At 56.4% G+C, this 16,192-nt stretch overlaps 8 protein-coding genes across 8 annotated transcripts; 4 read left to right on the forward strand and 4 right to left on the reverse strand.

Annotated features, from left to right (window-relative positions):
- Positions 1–426: 426 nt before the first annotated feature.
- Positions 427–879, forward strand: PHYSODRAFT_390308 (hypothetical protein; the record flags this gene model as incomplete). Its single annotated transcript, XM_009540022.1, has 1 exon — positions 427–879. A coding segment is annotated over one exon (453 nt), but the record flags the coding sequence as incomplete, so codon positions are not given.
- Positions 880–1,252: 373 nt separating this feature from the next.
- PHYSODRAFT_531645 (hypothetical protein) lies at positions 1,253–3,578 on the reverse strand (the record flags this gene model as incomplete). Its single annotated transcript, XM_009540023.1, has 3 exons — positions 1,253–3,222; positions 3,387–3,391; positions 3,418–3,578. The coding sequence occupies 3 exons, from the start codon at positions 3,576–3,578 to the stop codon at positions 1,253–1,255; spliced, it is 2,136 nt and encodes a 711-aa protein (XP_009538318.1).
- A 109-nt stretch (positions 3,579–3,687) lies between these two features.
- PHYSODRAFT_531455 (hypothetical protein) lies at positions 3,688–4,690 on the reverse strand (the record flags this gene model as incomplete). The annotated part of the gene is made up of 5 exons (XM_009540024.1): positions 3,688–3,975; positions 4,042–4,132; positions 4,202–4,278; positions 4,355–4,395; positions 4,477–4,690. 5 exons carry the CDS (start codon positions 4,688–4,690, stop codon positions 3,688–3,690), a joined length of 711 nt encoding a protein of 236 aa, XP_009538319.1.
- Positions 4,691–4,891: 201 nt separating this feature from the next.
- PHYSODRAFT_253252 (hypothetical protein) lies at positions 4,892–5,536 on the forward strand (the record flags this gene model as incomplete). The annotated part of the gene is made up of 1 exon (XM_009540025.1): positions 4,892–5,536. One exon carries the CDS (start codon positions 4,892–4,894, stop codon positions 5,534–5,536), a length of 645 nt encoding a protein of 214 aa, XP_009538320.1.
- Positions 5,537–5,872: 336 nt separating this feature from the next.
- On the reverse strand, positions 5,873–7,114 carry PHYSODRAFT_307358 (hypothetical protein; the record flags this gene model as incomplete). Its single annotated transcript, XM_009540026.1, has 2 exons — positions 5,873–6,678; positions 6,772–7,114. 2 exons carry the CDS (start codon positions 7,112–7,114, stop codon positions 5,873–5,875), a joined length of 1,149 nt encoding a protein of 382 aa, XP_009538321.1.
- A 3,104-nt stretch (positions 7,115–10,218) lies between these two features.
- PHYSODRAFT_307359 (hypothetical protein) lies at positions 10,219–10,551 on the forward strand (the record flags this gene model as incomplete). The annotated part of the gene is made up of 1 exon (XM_009540027.1): positions 10,219–10,551. One exon carries the CDS (start codon positions 10,219–10,221, stop codon positions 10,549–10,551), a length of 333 nt encoding a protein of 110 aa, XP_009538322.1.
- A 134-nt stretch (positions 10,552–10,685) lies between these two features.
- On the reverse strand, positions 10,686–11,481 carry PHYSODRAFT_551054 (hypothetical protein). The gene is made up of 2 exons (XM_009540028.1): positions 11,017–11,481; positions 10,686–10,933 (listed from the first exon to the last, which is right to left on the reverse strand). The coding sequence occupies exons 1-2, from the start codon at positions 11,458–11,460 to the stop codon at positions 10,817–10,819; spliced, it is 561 nt and encodes a 186-aa protein (XP_009538323.1). The 5' UTR covers positions 11,461–11,481; the 3' UTR covers positions 10,686–10,816.
- On the forward strand, positions 11,447–15,976 carry PHYSODRAFT_289141 (hypothetical protein). The gene has a single exon (XM_009540029.1). The coding sequence runs from the start codon at positions 11,987–11,989 to the stop codon at positions 12,776–12,778; it is 792 nt and encodes a 263-aa protein (XP_009538324.1). The 5' UTR covers positions 11,447–11,986; the 3' UTR covers positions 12,779–15,976.
- The last annotated feature ends 216 nt before the right edge of the window (positions 15,977–16,192 follow it).

Here is a 16,192-nt window from a genome sequence, read left to right on the forward strand (position 1 = left end):
TCGAGCCGTCGGGAAGAAAGAGCCTTCCGCGCGTCCTCAATGCGCGCGCGCTCGGAGAGACATGGAGAGAAACTTCATAAGCAATCTAGCGTCGTGCGCTCGCGAGGCGGGGGATTGACGGGCTTGCAAATCGATGGGGGCCGAAGAAACTTCACGCACGCGAGGCTTCCTCTCGCCGACTCGAATCGGAATCCGCGACGCTCCGGTTGTCTCGACACTCGCCAGAGGAAGATCGCTGCACGCTGAACTAAAGTTAGCTCGGGTGCACGTGTCGGTTGGTCGCTCTTCATGAGCTCTGTGAGCTTGACTCCATCCACTCCCTAGTGAGCTGCGCCGTCCAACTTCAACGACTCCGTCGGAGCCACTGCAGTCACCGCGCGTGCCACTTTGCGCTCGCCGGAGCACCAGAGCCACAGGAGACCAACCATGGACCCGGCGCCGCAGCTCCGACGTCAACAGAGCGGTCCAATCGCTGCGACGCTCACGCGCGGCTCGTCCACACGCCAGAGGGCGACGAGCGTCCTGCCGCCGCCCACCAGCGCGCGCGGACTTCCCAGCGCTAACGCGGATGCGTCGCAGTACTTCTCCATCGAGACGCGGCTGGAGCTCAAGGCGCGACTGACCAAGCTGCAGCTCCAGCTCCGACAACTGCTCGTGCAGGCCAAGCTGGCCTGGATGCGCTGCTTCGCTGAGCCCCGGACGCCCGCTACGCGCGCCGCCGCCGTGCAGATGGTACAGTTGGGTGAGGGACTGACGGCGAGTCTTTCGCGCGCTTTCGATTTGGCTGCTGGCACCGCCACAGCACCGCTGTCCGAGTACCAATCCCTGGTGACTCAAGTCGAGGCCGAAATGGCGAGTTTCCAGCAGCTCGTGACTAGCGTGGCCCACGGCATCTATCCTGAACCAGAGGACCAGACCTCCGACGATGATCGTGACAACTCTGCAGAAGAAGACGATGAAGAAGGCAATGAGGATGCAACAGAAGCAGAAGCAGAAGTGCTGACGTACCTTAACCGACCCATGCATGCCGATCTCCCATCCATGCAGGCGTACTGCGAGCACGTTGCTCCACCGTACTCCTCGTATCTACCCTCCAGGAAGAAGCTAACCGCAGCGAAGAAGCGCATGTAGCAAAGAGCAAGTTGCCAAACACCTTATATATTTATACACACTTACCATGGCTGCCGCGCTCCCTCTGTCTCTTCAATTCTTCCCTTGCTTTCGCATTTCAAGCGCAAAAGGCCCCGATCTTTTAGCGTCCAACGCCAAGAAGCTGCTGCTGCGAAGCTTGATAGAGTTTCCGCTTGGTTTTAGCCAGCTTGAGCATTTCGCTAGAATTCTTGCGAAGCACATCGAACACGAACTGCGAACGGCCCGGATCCAGCCTTGTCACCTTGTCATTCAAGTCGCGCCGGTGAGTCGCCAGCTCTTCGCGTTTCAAAGCCAACGCAGAGATCGAAGCTCCACTGTCGCTCGAAGTCGGGCTGCTCGCAGATGCGCCTGAAGCCTGCTGTGCCTGCAGCGCCTCCTCACGACTGCGCACACGCGTGAAGGCGTCTTCAATGCCGCCCAGCTCCAACGTCTGCATGCGTACAACCTCCAGCAACGCGTACTCCATGCAGTCCGCATCGTTCTTCGTGTTCAGTGAGATCGCGCTAAATACATCGGACGCTCGCTCGTCAAAAGCGCGCGTCTCCATATCGTCATCTTCGTCCTCACCACGAGCTCTTACGACCTGCGAGGCTGCAAGTCGCTGTCGACGGCGGCGTGCGTGGTCTTGGTCAAGAGTATTCATATCGTGCAGTAATTCACACATGCGGTGCAGGTGGTGCGACTGCTGCCTTGAAGCACGAGACAGCTGACTTCCCTTCTGCGCTGTCGACTGATAAGATCTCGCCACATCAATGTACTTGCGTCGACGCTCGATACAAGCTCGCGTTGCTGCGTCTGCTCCTTCGGCCTCGATAAAACTCTTCGACAACTCCAGCTCTGGATCTTCAGGAAGACCCGCAGTGCCAGTCTTCGAGCCAATTCCAGTCAAGGCTGTCCCCGTCGTGGTCACAAGCTTGGCAGCACTCGATGTGATAGCTGACACCGCACCCCACGCACTCCAGCTGCTACTGCGCTTGCTCAACGTCCCATTTGATGCCGAAGGAGGGCTGACAGCAGGAGGAGACGAGTTCCGCGATTCCACCTCGTCGTCCAAGGATTCCTCGTCCACCGACTGCAAGTCATCGCCATCCAGGTTGCCATAATAACTCGAGCTAGCGCGTCGGAGGCTGTCAAGCTCTTCGGTGGTGGACAGCAAAAATGCACGCACTTCCTCCGTCACTGCAAGAAGCGGTTGTCGGAGCACACCACGCAAAAACGCCTGCAAGAGACGCATGCGCTCACCAACAAATTCCTTCTCCTTGTTGAAGAAGAGCTGCTTTCCCGGCACACACGGTACCAGCTCGAACGGGAACTGACGCTGCAGTTCGCGCTGCAACCAGACAAAATCGCTGTACCGACGGTACACTTTCACCGAGGAGCTGGGCTCTTCCACTTGACGCAGACGCGTCCACGTCTTGGCAGCCTGGTACGGGTCAATAGCCTGCGCACCCTTAGCAGTATCACTGGCTATGCTGATCACGGCGTACCTCGTGTACGGCAAGAGCCAGGAGCCCACCGTCGTCGGCTCACACACCAACACCACCAACTTACTCGGGTCGTGCCTTCCAGCATGCAGCGACAACTGCGCGCGGACGCAGTCCACCTGCTGCTGAAGCTGCTCTGCCTTGGAGTGCAGCTCTTTGGCCACCGCCGCGGCGCTAGACGCATCCCGCTGCACGCGCGCGAGCTGCGCGGCGTCATTCTGCAGCTGGCGCTTGAGATTCTCCGTCTCCGCCTGCAGCGCTTCAGCCTGTTGCGACGCCACCAGCGCGCGGTGCCGCGCCTCCTCCGCCAGCTCCTGCGCGCGCTTCTTCTCCTGCTCGTTGATCTCCACCTGCTTGGCCAGGAACTTGGCGCGCTGCGAGGCCTGCACGCTCTCCCGCTGGGCCGTGCGCGCGTGCTCCTCGGCCTCGCGCGCGAGCTGCTCCTTCTCCTTCACCTGCGTGGCCCAGGCCTCTTTGAGCCTGCGCAGCTGCGTCTGCGTCTGCGCCTCCATCTCCTGGCGCGCGCGCACCAGCTCGTAGTTCTTGGGGAGAGCGCGCGCGCCCGCGGCGCCGTTGAAGTGCGTGACTCGGCGGCAGGTGGGGCACTCGATGGTGGCCAGCTCGCCGTTGGACGCGCCTCCGTGCTGCGCCCAGTCGTCCAGGCAGCTCTGTATGATCCACACACAGGTTACACTTTTGGGTTACTGTGTTGAAGTGAAGCGAGGGGAAGGGGTGCGCTGAGGGTAGAACGCGCTCTACCTGGCAGTAGGTGTGGCCGCACGCCAAGAGCCGCGGGATGTGGCCGTCGGCGCCGTCGTCGTCGTCGTACGGCTCGTTGCACAGCTCGCACTCGACGGTGCTGTCCACCATCTCAAGCCACAGCGCCGCCGTGAAGTCGTCCGCGTGCGCGGGCGCCGCCGCCGCCGTCGCGCCGTTGAGCATGGCTGTCTATCTACCTACAGGTAGAACGCGGCGGAATCAAGAATGGGAATGAAGAAAGATGTATTTGAAAGATGGTGCCTGTTTGGTGTGGTTCGGTACACAAATCTGATTACAGGGCTGGGCGTTTCACTTGCTCGGTGGTGGCAATGTTTTCAGCGGTGGGGCTGGGAGGCTGGGGTGGTTTGGCGTGGTAGGGTGCGCTCAGGAAGCGGATGCACTCCTGTACCTCGATGCACTCGGTGTTGTTCGGGTCGAGCGCGCTGATGATGTCGTCCACGTAGCAGCTCACCTCGTGCTGGTTGCTGTCGGGCAGGTGCGCGTACGCGTTCTCGAGGATTCGCTGCATCTTGGTGCGGAAGACCACGACGGGGATGTCCTCCTCATTGGGGAACAGACACTGCAACGCATGCTAGTTAGGGGCTGGTTGATATGGGTAGTGAGGACTGAGTGCTGCGAAACTTACGTTAAAAGCGCCCAGGAGGTCGAATTCGTCGTGCGGAGGCGTGACGAGCATTCCACACAGCACGACCCACTCCTGAAGGTCGATAGCCTTGCTACCTGTTCGCATTAACATGTAGTTCGGCGGTTAGTGTGACGCGTTCATGACAGCAAGACCTGCTCACTGACCATCTGCATCTGCGATGAGCAAGTACTCGTCCAGCTCCTTGTCGCTGGGGGAGATTCCCAGCAAGGTAAGCGCCTGCCCAAATCTCAACAGAGCCGCCACTATGTTTTTGATTGCAATATCAATTAAAATGATGGTGAAGGGCGCGTACGTCGTGAAGCTCCGACCGCAGCATGATCCCGGAGTTGTCAGCTGCAACGCACAGTCACACAAAGCAAACGACCAATCACTCAATGCTTATACTTGCAGCGCAACACAGACAACTTAACGCACTGTCGATCTGGCGGAAGATATGCTGGAAGAAGCTGATGTCCTCGGGCGAGAGTTGCTCCGAGATCTGCTCCATCTGCATGGTCTTCTCCGGGTCCAGGTTCATCTTGCGCATGGCCACCTCAGTCAGCAGCTTCGAGCGCCGCAGACGGGAGGCCGTCAGCCTCGCACGCCTGCGGCGCGAGCTGTTCATGGACGTCGAGCGCGAGTAGAGCATGATCTCCTTCTCTCCACACAACTAATCTACAGCGAAACGGACCTCTTCAAATTGAAGTTGCATTTCATGTGGCTCACACCAATTCGTTCTATTATGGGAAGATTCCTCGTCAAATGACCTTATACAGGAAGAAGCGGCGCCGCCAGTCGATCGTCACGCCCAGTGTGTCAATCGCCAAGAGCTACTGTACGTGACGCCACCATGGGCCGCGTGAGCGCCAAGAGGAAGCTGAAGCAGTGCGACCCGTTCTTCAAGGGCAAGCGTGACAATGGCAAGAAGCAGAAGGCCTACGACCTGCCGCCCACCGAGTCCAAGCGCTCCAAGAAGCGGCGTCGCAAGATGATGAGCGGCGACGCCATGGAGCAGTACGTCATGCGCACGTCGGCCGTGGACGGCGACGGCGGCGCATCCAGCGGCAAGAAGAACAAGAAGCAGAAGCTGCAGGTCGGCTCCATCCGCGATGGAGAGTCCATGCGCGACTTCAACAAGCGCATCAGCACGGAGGTCAAGCGCGTCATCTACGACGCCGCCAAGCAGGGTCGCCGCAGCAGCGAGAAGCGCAAGGCCTACCTGGCCAAGAAGAAGGACAAGGCGCGCGACAAGAAGATGACGGAGCAGGAGCGCTACGAGCGCGACTACCAGAGCACGGGCAGCACCAAGAAGGACTTCTTCGAGGACTCGGCGCCCGTGCGCTTCGGTGAGCGTGTGGATGCGCCGCCAATTATGCCCAAGCTCTCGGGCATCTTCAAGAAGCGCGCACAGCAGTTGGAGCACGAGAAGGCCAAGGCCGAGAAGAAGAACGCGTTGGCAGCCGGAGCACGCGTCATTAAGCGTGCGAAGAAGTAGGAGCCTTCGTGTCGAAGAAGAATACATTTGCTGTGTTTTTAAGATTATGTAGTTCGTCCGGGAAAAATGCAGCCGCTGCTGGAGTTCGCGGAAAGCACGCGTTTTTGACCCAACAACTCTGGTTCATACAGGACAAGCGGTCGTCGCCGTGACAACTACCAGCAACTGAAAGGATCAACTTGTGGGCTTCAGACTACGCTACGTGAAGGCAGGGGATCGGGTACGCATCTTCACAACGAGGAGATCGTGGGTGGTGGATCTTCGCCGCTCATAAGTTACTCGATTCGCCAACGCTGAGTTAAAATCCTGTTACGCGGAGGGTATTTGTACCGATCGTCACAGTTTTGCTCCTTCGTGGGGGTTCGCCACGTCAAACTCGCTGAGCCATTTCAAGAGCGGTGCACCTTGCGGGAATCCCTTCAGCAACGTTCGCAACTTCTCCATGTCGTTCTTGGACGATTCCAGCATACGCTTCGCAAGGCTCTCAACGACAAAAGGCGACGCGAGTTTCGTATCCTTCTTCATCCCTTTGGCATCAATTGGAAAGCAATGAAGGACACGCTGACAGGTGCTGCGATTCGGATCTACGTTGAAGAGGTTCCGAAGTTCATCCAGGCTGGTAATCTGCTTTAGCTCATCGATACGATCACTCTTCGCGTAGTCGACGAAATCTTCGAAAGGTGAAAGGCATTCGCGAGCCACACCACCGAAAGTGTCGAACCTCGTCTTGAGAGCATCGCCACTGATTTGGCTTGATCCCGCGATAGCGAGTGCCAATGCGGCTTGTTCTAGCTCCTTGTACGTCCAGAGAGGCATGAAAAGAGTTAAGCCATCCTTCCTCACTTGCCTGAACCATTCTTCGTTTGGGTCTGTGAATACAACCATTTGACACATTCCCTGCACCGATGGTGGAGGCCCGTCACACAAGTAGATCACGCTCTTCTTCTTTGTAGAAGCCTCCTCGAAGACATCAAGAAGTACGTCTTCCGTTGGCCGCAGTCGTTTCCCTTCGTCGCTTCCTTTGAAGACAGTGGTCAGTATCAGGCGATTCCTATGGTAGGCAGCCGTGATAATCCAAGTGTCAGGCTGGTCCTCCCGGAGGCGCTGGAAACAGTAGGCGTAGAACACGGACTTGCCGATGCCTGCGAGCAATTAAGTGCACGCCCGATAAGCACAGCAACAAATATTTTAATATACACTTGTGGCGCGATACCGATGCTCGCCGCACGACTCACCTGGGGTCCCAGTCACCGTAATGCACCTCTCCTGGTCGTCTAGCATTGCCTTGACGAGCTTGTAGTATATCTTGTAGCACTCGCGCACGTAAAATAACTTGCCACTTCGGTAGTGGTGCACAAACGGCAGGGTCGGCAGCTCATCCGTGAGTTCAAGGTTCCTGTCTTTGGCCTTGACTTCGGATTTCAAACGCTGTCGATCTGGCTCCTCGGTGTGTTGGCGCTTAACGACTTTCCTGGTCAACTCCTCGCGACTACGGCTCCGACTACGCTTTCTGGACGACCGCGATCTGCGTTCCTCTTGTTTGTCTCGGCGGGCTGAAGAGGTGGAGGAGCTGCGCATGGTCGGAAAGTGTTGAAGAGGAGGCGCATTCTAAACTGGGTGCATCTGAAACCCTTCTAACTTGTCTCCAACAGCATAATGCAGTCATTCGCGATTACGGTGATATTTAATTTTCTAAAACATGTATTATTATCGCTAATTTTTGACGGCACCTCGCTAAAAAACCTAATGGTGCCTAAAATGGACTTCAGATAAAAGGCTGTTTCTCTTTTCTTTCTACTGCTAGATTTTTTTAAATCACAGCGTGAAACGGAGCAAATGCGCAGCTTTCGGTTGAGGTATTGCGCGTCACCTAACGATTTTTTTGTAAAAAGTTATGTCCAGAAAACCGGAGTGTTGTTTCTTATGTGGGCTTAGAAGTAAATTTGAAAGAATGAGGTTGCTAAAAGGGGTGACCAACATTAACAAAAACCCATATGATATCCTCAACTAGCAATCAAAAATGGTACTGTCCGTACTATTTTTCTCCGTAGAGGCAACAACAGGATATTTGTTTGTACTGGGATAGGAAGCAACGTTAGTGCTGCTATATCAGACCAAATAGGATTATATCCGTGGTACGTCAAGTCAACAATGACCCCTCCTGACATCTAACTGGTACATTTCCATGAAACCGGTACGGCTCCGGCGCATGTGGACGAGAACGGGTGCATCTTCTATTGGTCACCAATTCAGCACAGCAACTGTAATTGGTTTTCACAATAGTTCTGAAAGCGCCAGTACGGGGACGACGAATCGCGGAACAATATGGGGGAGGGGGGCACTAGGGCTCCGCGAAGGCTGGGATAGGATGTTTTTGGTATAATCGTTTTCTATTATTATGAGTTTTTTTACGAACCACGGGCATCTCCTGCGCCTGCTTCGCAGCCGCAGCGTCTGCCCGGTAATTCACCTCAAAACTGTAGATAGTGCTTATACACAGTGATAAAACGAACCTTGCTCGAGATCTGCTTGTAGCTTGTAGAAAGTGAAAATGTTTACCTTTGTATGCTTCTGCAGCAGTTCGTCCATCATTCACTTTACTTCACTCCTACTATTCGAAATATGTTACTGACCCATACCGGTTCAATCTGCCCATAAACCTTTTGGAGGGCCCAGTGCCGAAGTGATTAACGCAACCTTAATTGAAACATAAAAAATCCCATAAGGTTGCTCGAGCAACCTTATATTTCTGTTATAGTTGCTTGAGCAACTTTGTAATTTACGACACATTCGGCTACTGAGTAGTTTACCGCAAACTATAGGTAAGATATTCGTACTAAAAAATTGTCAAGGTAGTCCAACGCGGCCGGAAGCTCGAGTGAAAGGTGCTCCATTTCGAAAGATCCAACGTGGGAGGCAAGCCGAAGAACGAGCAGCAAGCAAGCACCATGCTACGGGACGACGTGTAAGTAAGTTTCTTTGCCATAGCTTCGGGTGCGCGTATATCTAACACTTGTGTGGCTCTGGACAATAGCTACGTCAAACGGTCAAGCAGTGGACGAAGCTGAACGACAGCCAGCGACTGGGCGATTGGAAGGCGCTGCGAGGAGGACTGCGGCGAAAACTGTGACAGCGAAGCACACCTGAAGGCAGCTATGGTACGTTGCACTGTGCAGAGAAAATTGCAGGGTGCGTTCTTTCGTAACCCAACGTATGATGCCTGTGCGTGTTCGAGCAGACGTGAAGCCGCGGTCAAGGCTGCGTTCCGGCGAATCGAGATCTCAGCCAAGCGTAAATGGAAAGAAGCGAAAGCTAGAGCATAATAGATGGTGTGGGTATTGCTTAAAACGGACTACTATGCTAGAGGGAATCGGTTTGGTCGGGAGATTCTTAGCAAACTACCATTTAGGCAGGAGAAACCAGTGATATGAACGACGACGACCTTTGTAGGTGTAGGCTGCACTTGTAAATACTCGATGTCTTGGCGTGACGCACGTGAAGTCTGTCGGCTCATGGCCCCAAGCTCGAAGCTGTTCGGCTTCGCTTGCACAGCACTAACAACTGCACGCTTGCGTCAGGAAAAGGTGCTGCTCAAGTTGCGAGAACTTGACACCGGGCATCGCCTGCATCTCTTCTTCTGGCAGCACTTGCGGTGCTTTTAACTCACTACTTAATTGCTTGATGTACATGTATTCGTGTCGTGTGGAAGCTGAACCACGGCAGACAGCTTCCTGGCGGTGATAGTCGCGCTTAACGCGGTGTAGCTCCGTCGTCTTCGCTAGGATACGTGTTGCAACATGTTTTGAGAAGTCACCAGCCCGTACGATCGTCAACCTTCGATCTCAAAATTGTCGCCGCTATTGTCATTTTCTCCTCGATAAATTACCGGCTGCTGAAGCAACCTGTAATTTTAAGGTTGCCGAGCCGTTTTTAAGGTTGTGGAAGGGTGCTGTAGCGGGTGTCGTTTTGTCGTAACAAAGTTGCTTTACGGACTGCCGCCCAGTGCAGCACCGCGGCCGTACCGGTGTAATGGGTTTTCTACCAGTTCAGCTTGCCCACGCATATAAACCTTTTTGGAGGGCCCGGGGCCACACCGGTTTCAGGACAATGTACCAGTTAGGTGTCAAGAGCGGCCACCTTTTGACTTGACGTACCATAATCCTGTTTGGTCTGCGATAGCAGCACTAACGTTGCTTCCTATCCCAGTAAAACCCTTATTATTACTATTAGTTTTTTTACGATCCAGGGGTAATGACTGGGTTGAGCGTGCGTGCGAACATACCGATTCGATCGAGTGCTGCATAATGCTGTGTGAATGTTGTTTGAGCAGTACTGTAGAAATACCAGCAAGTTCAGCAACCAGCTTTGTAAGCTTGAGTACGCGTCCGATGATGTGTCTGTCGACGTCCGCTGAAAACCCATTCGCTTACAAGCTCGAATTGCGGCCTTTGGGAGATGGTGATACTACGCCGGACAGTAACAAGGTGGAATTCGAAATCGCAGCGACTCCACACCCTGACGAATTCACAATCGAGAAGTTGTGTCCTGCATCTGCGACGAGTGGACCGTACCACAAGCCGAAATCAAAACGGTTCGAGTCGATCGACGCGTTCTATCTTGCCAGGATGGATCCTTATAGCGCGGAAGATATTCTCACCTGGAACTCCAACAACCGATTGATCATGTTTCAGATGACAATTTCGAAGACGCACCCCGTCAACGCGCTCGGGATCATCATGGTGCTGAAGAAGCTTGGCCTGCTCGAAGAAGTGAAGAAAGATCCAAATCGCGTAGCATTGGTTCTTGTCGTCCCGCACGAAATTGCGGACAGCTACAAGCGACAGGAGATCGTATCGGCAGCAGTGAACGGCAGTGAGAGAGTTCTTTCGGTGAGAGGCATTGGGGTGAAAAGCGCCAAGAAGCTGGCACAACATGGAATCACCACAATTGACGAGCTGATGAGAGCGATCGATACAAATACTCTACCGGACAAAACGATATCATCTACGGCGTGACAAACTTCGAAAGTATGCGCGACTCCTCTTCAAGCGACGCGATAGCCAAGATCCCTCGATACGTGTATTCGTTGCGCGTTGCCGCCGATGAAGACGCGCGTGTATGTCCAAAATGTGGGCGTCAATACGCGTGTCCCAATTGCGAAACATAGGTAGTCTGTAGTGCATACTATCCTAGTAGAGAGCAGTCCCTAGAGATAACCATCAGCATGCAAAATCGCAATGAGCACCGCAAGCCTGATAACTACGCACGTGGATACGAAATTTAGTCGGAGCCGGCGCGTTGCCGCGGGTCCTTCCGCAGGTCAAACGAGTTCATGTGGTTCCCTCGCTCGCGTCGCAGCAGCATGAACGACACCGCCAGCACCGCCGCCATCACCGCCTGCAATGCAACAACAACAACAATACATGTAGTTAGCGCACCTACCACTTCAACCTCATTCTCTATCTGCTGTCCCCCCGCACCTCAAATTTCACCACTGCAACGCCTGGACGCGCCGTGTCTGCAGGCGAGCAGGCCTTGAACCTCGTCTCGCGCTCGTCCTCCGGGTTGGTGAGCAGCGCCGCGTCCTTGGGGTCCTTCGGCCGCGGGCAGTCCAGCTCCTGGCGGTACCCCGTCTCGCGGCAGAAGCTCTCGTCGCTCTCGGACTCGGGGCAGGCCACGCACTCCCCCACCAGCGAGCAGGCGAGTCCCGACACGGGGTCGTACACGCGGTGCGAGGACACAAGGGCCTGGTCCCGACGCCGCAACGGGTTGGTGGAGTCCGTCACGCCTCCAGTCTCTCCAGGCTTGGCGGCAAACTCCTGGCGCAGGTGGCGGCTTATTTGGACGTCTTCTACGTCCTCGCTGCCTGCTACGGACGCCAACAGAGCGACGCACAGCGCCACGAGCGCCGTGGTCACCTTCATACGTACAGCTCAGTTTAGGCTCGGGAAGAAGGAATAAAGATAACGTGAAGAAGGGTGTTTTGGTGTGTGATACACGAACCAGAGTATAGTGAAGCCAAGTGCAAAGAGATTCTTGCAAGCGTAGTGGCGACATGGCGGGTGTGGTGCTCGCGACGGCGGGCTACGACCACACCATCCGCTTCTGGGAGGCCGCGTCGGGCACGTGCAACCGCACGGTCAAGTACCCGGACTCGGTAGGCTGCTTCTCCCGTTGCAACCGCGCGATTCCGAGCGCTCTACGCTGCGAGATCGCTGCTCAACGCACATGTGTCATTTGACCTGACCTGCTCTGTTGCTATTGCTATTGCTATTGCTACAGCAAGTGAACTGCCTGCAGATCACGCCCGACAAGAAGTACATTGCGGCCGCTGGGAACCCGCACATCCGCCTCTTCGAGATCAACAGCAACAACCCGAACCATGTGACGAGCTACGACGGCCACGCCAGCAACGTCACGTCGCTGGGCTTCCAGCGCCACGGCAAGTGGATGTACTCGTGCTCGGACGACGGCAGCGTCAAGATCTGGGACCTGAGAGCCCCTGGATGCCAGCGCAGCTACGACGCTGGGGTGCCGCTCAACTCGGTGGTGCTGCACCCGAACCAGGCGGAGCTGCTAGTCGGAGACCAGAACGGATTCGTGCGCGTGTACGACCTCACGGCCAACGCCATGGTGACCAAGCTGGAGCCGCCTACGGGAGACACGGGTGAGAGCAGCATCCGATCGGTGGACATTGTTCGCGACGGCAGCGCGCTGGTGGCGGCCAACAACCACGGCAAGTGCTTCTTCTACCGCCCCAAGCCCGAAGGCCACTACGAGCTGCATGGCTCCGTCCAAGCGCACAATGGCTACATCCTCAAGGCGAAGATCAGCTCCAACGGCAAGTTCTTGGCCACGTGCTCGTCGGACAAAACGGCCAAGGTCTGGAGTCTGCCGGCGGTCATGGCGGCCTCAGCTAACGGTGAAGTGGTCGAGCCGGAGATGCACGGCAACGGATCGATGAGCTCGCAGAGACCGATGAGCTCGTCCAGCGTGAGCTCGACGCTGGGCCCGACCGCTCCGCCTGTGCCGAGCAGCAGCGGGCTCATCCACACGCTGCAGGGCCACCAGCGGTGGGTGTGGGACTGCGCGTTCTCAGCGGTGTCGTCGTACTTGGTGACCTGCTCGTCGGACCAGAGCGCTCGGCTCTGGGACCTGAGTCAGGGCGAGGCCATCCGCCAGTACAGCGGCCACCACAAGGCTGTCATCTGCGTGGCGCTCAACGACGCTGTCGCTGAGTAAAGGCCACGAGGCCGTAGAGGAGAGACCGAGTTATATGAAGAAGAATCTGTGCATGGAGTTTTGTTACGCTTTGTGATGTCTGTGTACGGTATCTACGTGAAGGTCTTCTTGGTCATGATGGCGTAGAACTCCTCGGCGTTGATCTCTCCGTCCTGGTCCGTGTCTGCGCGCTCGATCATCTCGAGCAGCTCGGCGTCCGTCATGGTCTCGCCCAGCTCCTTGGCCACGCGCTTGAGGTTGCGCAGCGAGATTTTGCCCGTCTGGTCGTCGTCGAACAGGTTGAAGACCTTCTGGATGTCCTCTCTCGAGTCCTTGTCACTCTGCCATTGGCACAAACACACAAACAACACACACACCAGGAAATCAGTGAGCACTAATCCCCCCTCCAACCCACCGAGAGACAGCTCGCGCACTGACCATCTTGGCGGTCATCATGTCGAGGAACTCCTCGAAGTCGATGGAGCCGCTGCCGTCCTTGTCGATGTCGCCGATCATCTGGTAGATGGTCTGGTTCTTGGCCTCGAAGCCCAGCGACTGCATGGCCGCCTTGAGCTCCTTGGGGTCGATCGTGCCGCTGCCGTCCGTGTCGAAGAGGTTGAAGGCCTCGCGGATCTCCTCGATCTCCTCCTCGCTCAGGCCCGGCCGCTCGTACGTCTTGGCGTTGCGCTTCTGCGAGATGCGGCGGGCCATGGCGGTCGTTAACTTCTCTACTACTCACTGTAGCCACTCGCGAGCGTGGGGCGTTCTCGGAAGTGCCACGGCCGGGAGGTAGCAAGAGGCGCCGTCTTGCTTGCAGCTCCTCGTCGTCGTTATTATCTTCCAGCAGGTGGGGTAACCGCCGCGCAATAAGGCGCGCGATTGGGCGAAAAGGCGCGTACTAAATCTATTATTGGCGGAAAGTCGCAATCCGTGTTCAATTGGTGTAAAATGAATCTTTTCCGGCGAATCAGCGCCCGCTTCTTTTCTCGTTTCCGCATTTTCTCTTTAGCGCCTGAGCGGCCTAATCACTTGCCGCCACATGGAGGCTCCGACAACGCGGCGCGCGGCGACGACAAGCCGCGCGGGCTTCGCGAGCGCGCGCATGCTGGAGGCGCAGCGCGCGTTCCAGAGCGTGGTGAAGCAGGAGCTGCAGCTGCTGCTGGAGGGCGGCACGCGGCGCGAGGACGCGGTCAAGCTGCTGCTGCGGCGCATTGTGGCCAGCACGGAGCCGCCCGAGGCCGCGGCCGTGCGCGGCGTGATGCGCCAGTTCCAGATGAACTACGACGACGCGGTGCGCGCGCTGATTGTGAAGCAGGAGCTGGGGCGGCTCAAGCGGCAGGGGCTGGACTCGTTCGCGGCCATTGAGGAGCTCACGCGGAAGATGAGGAGTCGGGAGGTAGAACAGGGCGCAGAAGAGGCAGAACGCGAGGAGAAGCAAGTAGAACAGATGGCGGAGGAGGTAGACCGCAAGGACATTTTGGTTGAAGAGAAAGAAGAAGAGAACGAGGAGGAGGAAGAAGAAGAAGAGGAAGATGAAGAACGTGAAGAAAAAGAAGAAAATGCGGCAACTCATGAAGAGACGGAGAGTGACGGCCGAGAGACTGCTAAGTCGCAGTCCGAGACGGCGATGCCCGCGGCCGAGATGGCGTCGCCGACGTCGGAGAAGGACGGAAACGAGTCCTCGCTGTCGCTGTGTCAACGCATCGGTCAGGTGTCCATCTCGTCGGGTAACACGCCCGAGAGAGACTCGGCAGACGACCGTGACGACGACCAGGGGACCAATGAAGACACTGATGGAGAGGAGAACGAGTCGGCTGGAGAGAAGAACAAGACGGTGTTCAAGTCGCCCTTGAGGGTCCGAAGCCCATCGAACAGCAATCTCGCGGATCTCACGCCGCAGTCGCGTAAGCGCCGAGCCGCCTTCGGAATTCAGTATGATTCCGCCAGTAATAGTCGTAACAGCAGCAGCGGACGCAGCGTCAAGCCGCTGTTTCCGAGTCTGAAGAAGCAGAAGCTGTGCGCTGAAGTAGGTGACGGATTTCTGCAGGTCGTCACACGCAAGTCCAAGCCCACGTCGTCGAGTTTATCGAAGAGCGCAGCAGCAGCAGGATTGTCCGGGCCGTCGCCGACTGGTAGCAAGGGTGGCGGGTCTACGCGGAGCGATCACAGCTCCAAGAACTTACACAAGCGGCAACGAGTGAGCCCGACAGGAATGCAAGACGACGACGAGTCTCCCATCGCAGAAGAGCTTCGTGTATCCCACGTCCATCATCGACATCACGCACACCACCACCATAGCAAGCGCCAGAAGAGCGGCAGCAGCCACTGATCGCCGGGATATTCCGAGCGACGACAAGCAAGTGAGCGAGCGAGCGAGAGAATACGAGCCTAATTATTTCCCTTCTGTAAAACCTTTTGAAGATGTAGAAAAGCTAGGATGAGAGAGTGAAGAAGAAATGGAGACGCTGAGCGAAGACAGCACAGCGCGTTTGGAAACGGCAAGACGTTTCTGCTTACTTTTGTACAAGAATGAGCTGCGTTGAAGACGAGAGGCAAGGCAAATTCAACTTGTAGGAAGATAACATGAATGCGTATTTGTATCAAGGTGAAGTTGCTCTATCCGTTGCTCGATCCCTTGCTGCTCAGTCGCGGAAGTGGCGAGTGGCACTCGGACGCAGATCGATGCCGCGTTCGTGCAGTTCCTGCATCAGTTGCATGAACTCGCCTACCGAGACCTTCACCGCTCGGTTCGAAGTGAGCCCACTAGCTTCCAACGCAGCCTCAACACGGTCCGTAACAGCTTGGTGCTTGTCTTCCCCTTCGGCCAGTGTTTCCTCCTTCACCACGTACTGCGACCGCGCCGTCTTGGCAAGCAGCAACGCTCTCAGCGTCTTGTTCTTGCGCTCGAAGCTCAATCTCAATAGCGCGTCAAACTTCTGGAAAAAGAGCTCATCCACCGGCAGAGCTGGCGTTGACGCTGCCCGCGGTGCGAGTTTGATCACCCTCGAGTCGACCTTGGGCGGCGGCAAGAAGTGCTCCCTGGGCACCTTCACCACCGACGTCACATCGGCGACCAGCGCCGTGTTGGCGCTCAGTCGACTGTAGTTCTTGTTACCGGGCTGTGCCAGCAGCCGCAGCGCAAACTCCTCCTGCACCAGCAGCACCGCGCACTTGAACGTCGTCGGGAAGCGGTGCATGTAGCTCGAGAGTCTGGACACCACGAGCGACGACAACTGGTACGGGATGTTGGCCACACAGGCGTCGAGCTTCTTGTCCTGCTCTCCCGTCTCGGCTGCGAAGCGGAAGTCCTCGAAGTCCGAGTGCTCCACCACGAGGCTGCCGGACTCAATCTCGGCCGGGAACCGAAGCTTGAGTTGCTCCACCATGCGCGGGTCGAACTCGACAGCATGCACCTGCACCTTAGGGCTCACGTTC

Source organism: Phytophthora sojae, assembly GCF_000149755.1.
Source record: "Phytophthora sojae unplaced genomic scaffold PHYSOscaffold_14, whole genome shotgun sequence".
Taxonomy (NCBI): Eukaryota; Oomycota; class Peronosporomycetes; order Peronosporales; family Peronosporaceae; genus Phytophthora; species Phytophthora sojae.

Bases quoted from the DNA above. Each gene is read 5' to 3' on its own strand.
- PHYSODRAFT_551054 (XM_009540028.1), bottom strand. From the start codon at position 11,460: ATGAAGGTGACCACGGCGCTCGTGGCGCTGTGCGTCGCTCTGTTGGCG. The intron at 10,934-11,016 runs GTGCGGGGGGAC...GTTGCATTGCAG, and splicing joins TTGCAGTGGTGAAATTTGAG to GCGGTGATGGCGGCGGTGCT.
- PHYSODRAFT_289141 (XM_009540029.1), top strand. From the start codon at position 11,987: ATGTACTCGTGCTCGGACGACGGCAGCGTCAAGATCTGGGACCTGAGA.